Source organism: Falco punctatus, assembly GCF_963210335.1.
Source record: "Falco punctatus genome assembly, chromosome: 10".
NCBI classification, from domain to species: domain Eukaryota; kingdom Metazoa; phylum Chordata; class Aves; order Falconiformes; family Falconidae; genus Falco; species Falco punctatus.
In genome coordinates, this window is record NC_137590.1 from 13,774,463 (window position 1) to 13,781,619 (window position 7,157).

The 7,157-nt window shown below is 46.1% G+C and overlaps 1 protein-coding gene across 1 annotated transcript in view; it reads left to right on the plus strand.

The window, feature by feature from the left end:
- The window catches only part of NTSR1 (neurotensin receptor 1), a 111,332-nt gene that overhangs the window by 75,652 nt on the left and 28,523 nt on the right, over window positions 1-7,157 (plus strand). Inside the window, exon 3 of the mRNA XM_080403676.1 lies at window positions 4,721-4,811. Coding sequence (XP_080259802.1) covers window positions 4,721-4,811 — 91 coding nt within the window. The remainder of the gene's footprint in view (window positions 1-4,720; window positions 4,812-7,157) is intronic.

The following is a 7,157-nucleotide window of genomic DNA, read 5'->3' on the forward strand; positions in this document are numbered from 1 at the left end:
CTCCTGCCTTTGCTCAGAAATTACAACACGCTGTTCCCCAGCCATATGTGTTTCAGCTCCCCTTGAAATGCAGAGAAAAAGAAATAAATTGGCCAAAATAATCTGAACAAAACTATCAAGGAAGGATGGATCTGAGCTTGTCTGGAGGCCTTAGCAACAGCAGAGGTGGTTTAAAGAGGGAGCAGCGTTTCTTTTCTCCATCTCCTGGAGGGAAAGGAGGAGGAGACAGAGGGATACCCTCTCCGAGGGACACCCCAGAGCCACAGGGCTGTGACTCAGCATGACCCCGGAGGGGATGGAGGAGCTAAAGCAAGGAGGAAAACACCAGCCAAGTGCTTTGTGCTGCAGCAGATCCCTGGGGTCCCATGTGAGTCGGCAGCAGTGGTGTGTTTCCCATCGCTGTGCCAGTGCCCTGAGTCACACCGAGCCTCAGGTGGTCCCAGAAGAGGGAAGAAGGGCTGAAAATCCCTCCTGAGCATGGCTCCTGTGCTCAGCCAAACCAGTCACCGCACACTCACCGTGGTCTTTTTACATGTGATACATTGCTCCACACCCATCTAACTCAACGTGAGTTTTTCAAGACATTGGCCCTGGGCAAAGGCTGTCTCCCAGACTCAGCCACAGGATACACGCAAGGTAAAATAAAATACTCAGTGTGATCTAATATAATTTAACTTCCAGGATTGCTTCCACATCCAGTTTAGTCTGAAAATCAAGACTGGCACTGTTTAAATCTTCTTTTGCACAATGAAAAAGATGTCACTCAAAATTTATGTTTCCCTCCGCAGGATTTCCTGCGTGATAAACAAACAAGGGCTCATCCTCCGCCGCTCCTCCTTCCCTGGGATGAGGTTCAAATAGGCAGAGAATGGAGCCCTTGTGAGACAAAACAGAAAGTCACAGGATGCAATAATTCAGGTTTTAATACTCATTTAAATTGGTGGTTTGATTTAGAAGGGACATGAAGATGCAGCTTGGGGGAAGGATCATTCCCCAGCATCCCTGGCACCCCAGGGCCAGCTCGCTCCAGTCCCCTTTCCACTCCCCAGCCCTGGGCTGATCCACAGGTTGGCACCTCAAGTGATATGAGAAATATCATAAGTTCATGAAGCAGCCTTGCTTCTATTAAAATCGCATTGAATGAATTAGAAATGAGGGATGGGTCTTGTTTATTTTTAGTTCAAAAAATAGAGGCCAGAAATCTCCAGCCTCACAAACACCATCCTGGACAGTCACCCCACCACACACGCAGGGTCATATCCTTCCACTGCTCAGCTCCAGCTGGCTGACCTGTTCCATCTTACTGCACCAAAGAAACCCGTGTGTCAAGCCTTTGATGATGGAGAACATGTCCTAGGAGCTGATAACAATAAGAAAAAAAACATTTTGGCAGCCACTTTGCCCAGCTTTTGTTTTGATAAGCATGTGCTCAGGGAGGCACAAGGCAGCAGCAAAAGGGACCAGGTATCTGGGAGAGAAGGATACTTCCATTTTGCATTAGACAAAAGTTAACACATTCCCATGCTTCATATTCATCCCTGGCAAGGGGACCCAACAGGGCAGGATTGCCTCCCTAAATCTGCTTGATCCCTTGTATGATAAAATTGAAACTATGGATTAAGGGTGATAAATACAGGTCACCATCTCCTAATCTGCATGGCAGAGGCTGGTGGCACAGAACCGCACAGCATGCTACCCAGCTGGGATTTCCAAATCAGACCATAAGTGTCTCCAATGCACTTAGCTATGTGTTTAATAGAGTTTTAATTGCAGAGTGATTGCATGTGATATTACAGAATTACCACAGATTACTTAATTGACTATTTGTTTGCTGAGGTTAAGCAGATATTTTTCTCAATGTGTATTTTTGCTGCTATAGATCCCTGCCTTCATATTATTTGGCACAGCATTGTCTGAGCAACATAAACAGAGATCCTTCATGAGGAGAAAACCACTTTCGTTTAACATGTTGGTAACAGGCAGATGCGTGAGACTCAAAATTGGCTGTAGAAACAGTCCAGGTCCTGCTGTTCTTAAAGAGCAGCGTGCAGGGGTAAGCAGCTGGGAAGTGCTGGCACATGGAGGTTTCTGCAAAAATTATGATGTGTGTGAACAAATTTGTGTTGGGAGCCATTTGGGAAGCTGCTTTCACAGCCTGAAAATCCAGGTAATCCCGCCCAGGCACTGGGAAAGCAGAAGGACTGGAGCTGTGATGTTGGCTTGTTCCCGCTGGCCTGGGGCTGATGGATAGAAGGGGAGAGGCTGGAGTACACTGCTTCTCCTGGGCAGTCACGGGTGGATTGCTCCATCCAGGGCAAACCAAAGGTCCATCCGACAGAGAAATTAATTTCTGAAGGTGGCCAAATGCAGGTGCTCAGAAATGTGAAAGAGCAAAGCAGGCAGCCAGCACTCCCTCCGAGCTTCCCAGTGGATGTCCCCACTTTTGTGCCACATGTCATCTAGGAGCTGTCCGCATCAAAGTCCCACCAAAGCTCCTCAGAGCAGGAGCAGATGCAGGTCAGGTTCATTCACCTGATGGCGTTTGAAGAGCTGCAGGCCATCTAGAGATGAATTACATCTGTGATCACAATGACCATATAGCAGCCAAAAATATTCAGATTGAAATAATGAATTCACTTAGACAAGAGAATAAAAACAGACCCTCCAACCTTCTTTCCAAAATGTGTCCCTTCACATGCCTAAAACTTTACTGAATAAATGGCTTTTCCAGTATTCCTGGAAGATGCTCTCGTATGTACATGGCCAACAGCCAGCAGAACATGAGCCAGCAGAACATGGGCCCCCAGTGTGCCCAGGTGGCCAAGGCAGCCAGCAGCAGCCTGGCTCATGTCCCAGACGGTGTGGCCAGCAGGGCCAGGGCAGCGACCGTCCCCCTGGGCTCGGCCCTGCTGAGGCCACTCGAACCCTGTGCCCAGCTCGGGCCCCTCCTGCAGGACAGACCCTGAGGGGCTGGAGCGTGTCCAGGGCCGGGAACGGTTTAGGTTGGATATTGGGGAAAATTCCTTCCCCAGAGGGTGGCCCAGCACTGGGACAGGCTGCCCAGGGACGTGGTGGAGTCACCAGCCCTGGGGGGGTTAAAGGACACGTAGATGTGGCGCTCAGGGACGTGGGTTAGTGGTGGGCTTGGCGGCGCTGGGTAAATGGCTGGGCTCGATGATCTTAAAGGTCTTTTCCCACCTAAAGGATTCTGTGATTCTAGGCTAGGATTCTGGGATTTAGCAGGCTGATGCTAAAAACATGTGTTTAATAAGAGAGATAGTACATGGAGTTGAAGTAAGGCTGTGAGTATGGAGCTGGACACCAGGAATTATTTAATTTCTGTACAAATTAGGCAGTGACTCTGCTAGTGATGACACCCACAAAAATAGGGCACAGATGCTTCCCTCCCCATTCCGCTACTGAAGCCTCCCCTGTGCCTCTTGGCCGAGTAATGGTGATGGGGAGATGCAACCACAGCCAGACTTGCTCCTCCTGGACAGCATTTTTCAAGGGAAACACATCTGCATATCTCCTGTATGAGCTGTGGTAAAGTCCTTGTGGGGACAGCGTCTGGGTTTGGGACATATCCACATAAATATTTTCAATCCCAAAGCAGAAGGAACAGCAGCCTTTGCCTCCACGTGCCAAATCTGCGTTGCACTGGTGGTGCACAGCTCTGTAAGAGAGCTTTGCTGCTTCCTAGCACTTTACACACAGGTCACATAAAGGACAAGAGTGATGTGGTCCTTATTCTCTGTAGAGCAAATTTGGGATAAAAAATTAACATAATTATTTTATTTAGCCTTGATTTTCTTCTTGTCTTTTATTGTGTTATGTTTTAACTGAGATTTCTTTATTTCCTGCTAGGATCCTGCCAGAATCCTGTCATTTCATACAGAGGTTGAAATGCACATTACAAAAGGAAACAAATCTTTCCCTTGCTTGCTTGATACATCTGCATTTTAATCTGGATTGACAAATGCACTCTAATCAACAGTACTTCTACCCTTCAGAGTTGTTGCATTTTATTTTCCATTTTTCTGATGTCCTTGGCTAGAATCTGGAAAGTAAAAAAAACCAACATTATCTTTCTCCGCTTACCCTTTAATTAGTCTTTTTTATTATGGCAATGTCCAGACCCAAATATCTTGTAATCACTGTCTCAGGTATTGCACAAACGTAGAACAAAAGGATGAGCCTTGCCACCAGAAAGGAGCTCCCGATGCTGTTTAATGATCCCCAGCACCGTGGGGACGGCGGCCAGTGGCTCCACGTAACAAACTAATGGGATTACAGTGTCCCTGGCTCCCTGTCTACCTGGATGAAAAACATACACTAACTGTCTCTGCATGTACTTTCTACAAAATACCCGGTGCCACAAGGGCATGAAACACAAGGACAGATGCAAATGCAGTTTCATTTAAGCCAATGTCTGAACTAGGCACCAGCAGTCGTTTATCTGTACCTTCCTTTGTTCATAACTGCACTGCCCCCGTGCTTACTGCTATTTTCTATTATTTCTGTTATGCTTGTTTTTGCAGACATTTACGGGCTGGCTGTCCCTCCGGGTTATTAATTCTTTGCACAACAGCACTAGAAGAACAAAGTGGGGCTTTAGGAAAACTGTTTGCAGTGATAAACAGCACAGAGGCAGGTCTCTTTTTCACCCACGATGAAGAACTGCTCACAAAAAGTAATGGGCTTTTTCCCTGCCTTGCAGGTGCTGTGGTGATTGCCTTTGTGGTCTGTTGGCTCCCGTATCACATACGGCGTCTCATGTTTTGCTATGTCCCCTCCAGTCACTGGACAGAGTGAGTCACAACACAGGGGATGAGCTCCCCCCATGCCAGGATGTGGTGTGGGGTCAGGGGGAACCGGGGCTCCTGGGGCACCAGTAGGCTTGGGGTGGAGGGGGGGGATCTGGGAGCAAAGGCATTTCTAAAGCAAAGGCTTTAATGCCTCAACCTCCTAGTTGGTTTGGGGTTTGTTTATTGTTTTTTTTTTCTTTTGGAATTCTTACTAGGTTTGCCAGCCAAATTAAGAGTCATAGTTTAATTATCTCAGTCACCCAGATGTGGGTGAATGAAGCATTAGCTTGAGCTGAAATGCATTCTCAGCCCCTCCTTCTTCCATGGCTGTGACCACAGACGCGCCCCCGTTAACAACGGCGATGGATGTTCACCTCTGACAGTCCTTGATGAAATGACATTTGGACGGGGGGGTTATATATTCAAAGTGGATTGCTGTCTCCATGGTGGAGATATCGATCACTGGCCTAAGACGGAGCAGCTCCTGTCAACACACAATTTAGCTTCAGAATGCCACATTTCCTTAGTGACAGGAAAGATTGCACAGGCGGGGAAACAACTGTGCTGCCGGCTGAGTCTGGAGTGGGTTATTTACTGGGGTTTGCAGCGAGTGGATCAAAATTAAATACTAGCAGTTGCCACTGATTAGTAAATGCCCAGATTCTCAGAGAATTTAGGATGATTGCATGCCTGTGCTGCACTCGTGTGCACTGTTCGCAGGTGTGCAAGGGCATACAGGCAGCTCCGTGCAGCCTTTCTGCTGCGTCAGACCCGGTTCCTCAGCAAAGCACCCACAGAACTGATTATTCATTTTAAATATCCAATTAAGCGCTAATGCTGTCTGGGGTTACACTCCCAGGTAGCCTGAGAGATGCTATGAGATGCACTCAGTGAAACGTGTCTTTCCTCCCATGGTGTTACACCTCTGTTCCCCCTGGGACCAGAAAAAAAAAAATCTAATACCAAAAAGCAGAGCAACTATGAGACATTAAAATTTCATAAACTCCAAACACAACAAAAAAAAGTAATTTATGATATAGCAGTCTACTGAATGGAATTGTACATCCATCCGTAGTAAAAACAAAAACCTATCTTCAATCATGAAAACAGCTTTAGGCACGCACTGGCACAAACTGTTGTTTCTTGTTTGCTTTCCTATATGAAAAGCACTTAAAGCAGCAATCAATTATGTAATGACTGCATTTTCTTTGAGCAAGAGGGGTAGAGAAGTCTGTCTGCAGTTAGTGTGAATTTATGCAGTGTGGTTGCATTCCCTTTTTTTTTTTTCCTTCTTCTTCTTTTAGAAGCCATGAGCGATTTTAGGAAAACATTGCATTTTACAGGCATATTATGAATGGCGAACTATCAGTCTGGAAGCTGGTCAAAAGCTTGCAGCAGCTTGACATGTTCATTTATAAACGTATGTGCCCACCCCTGAAGAAGAGACATTTTTGCTATATATATTCTTCACAACTACATAGAGAAACTCTGCTTGTAAGAGCTGGATGGGCCACGCAGTACTTGGCAGTGCTGAGGGGGTGTGGAGGGACTGGTGATGTACTCCAGCACGCATCTATTCATCTTTTGTTAGACGGTGCTCAGACTAACAAAAAGGTCTGCAATTTTCACTGAGATAAATGATCCTGGGGAACATCTTCCTGAAAATGAGACCCGCGTTGTTTATAAATGCTTTACCAGCTCCAAGCTGCTGATCTCGGTTGTCCCAAGGAATAATATTTCCAAAAGAAAAAAAACACAAAAAACCCCAAGCTAAGCGTTCTCAACAAACTCTAGTTGAAAACATTATATTGTGATGGTCAGGATATGTTTCAAAAGTGTGCTATCATCAACTTGCCCCAGAACAGAGGATGCTATCCCAGATTACAGCCCAGGGACCCGCTGAATGAGCTGTGGGGGGAGGAGAGCGCTGCATCTGTTCCAGGATCTTGGCTCTTCTGCAGGCTCTGTAGACCAGAACTGCAGCCAGAAAAGTCAGCCTAATGTATATGTATGACAGAGGAACAAATTTCCATCTGGCTCCTCAGTTTCCAGAATATCTATTTTCAAAGACAAAATGAACACGAGGTAAATACCACATCCAAACCCAGGGCATAAATAGGTTTCTAACTGCTAGTAAGATCTTTGTAGAGGCATTTGACCTACGTTTGGCCAGTACCAGTTGAAAATACATATGTTTTCCTGGTGGATCATGCACCATTGGTAAAGCTTCCGTCTCCAACCAAGAAAAGTTAGATGAAAAATCAGCTCATGTGTTTCTCACTCTTGTGACTGAATTATTTCAGTTCTCCACACTCTACTTAGATTTTTATCTTTCATCTATTCTTCCAG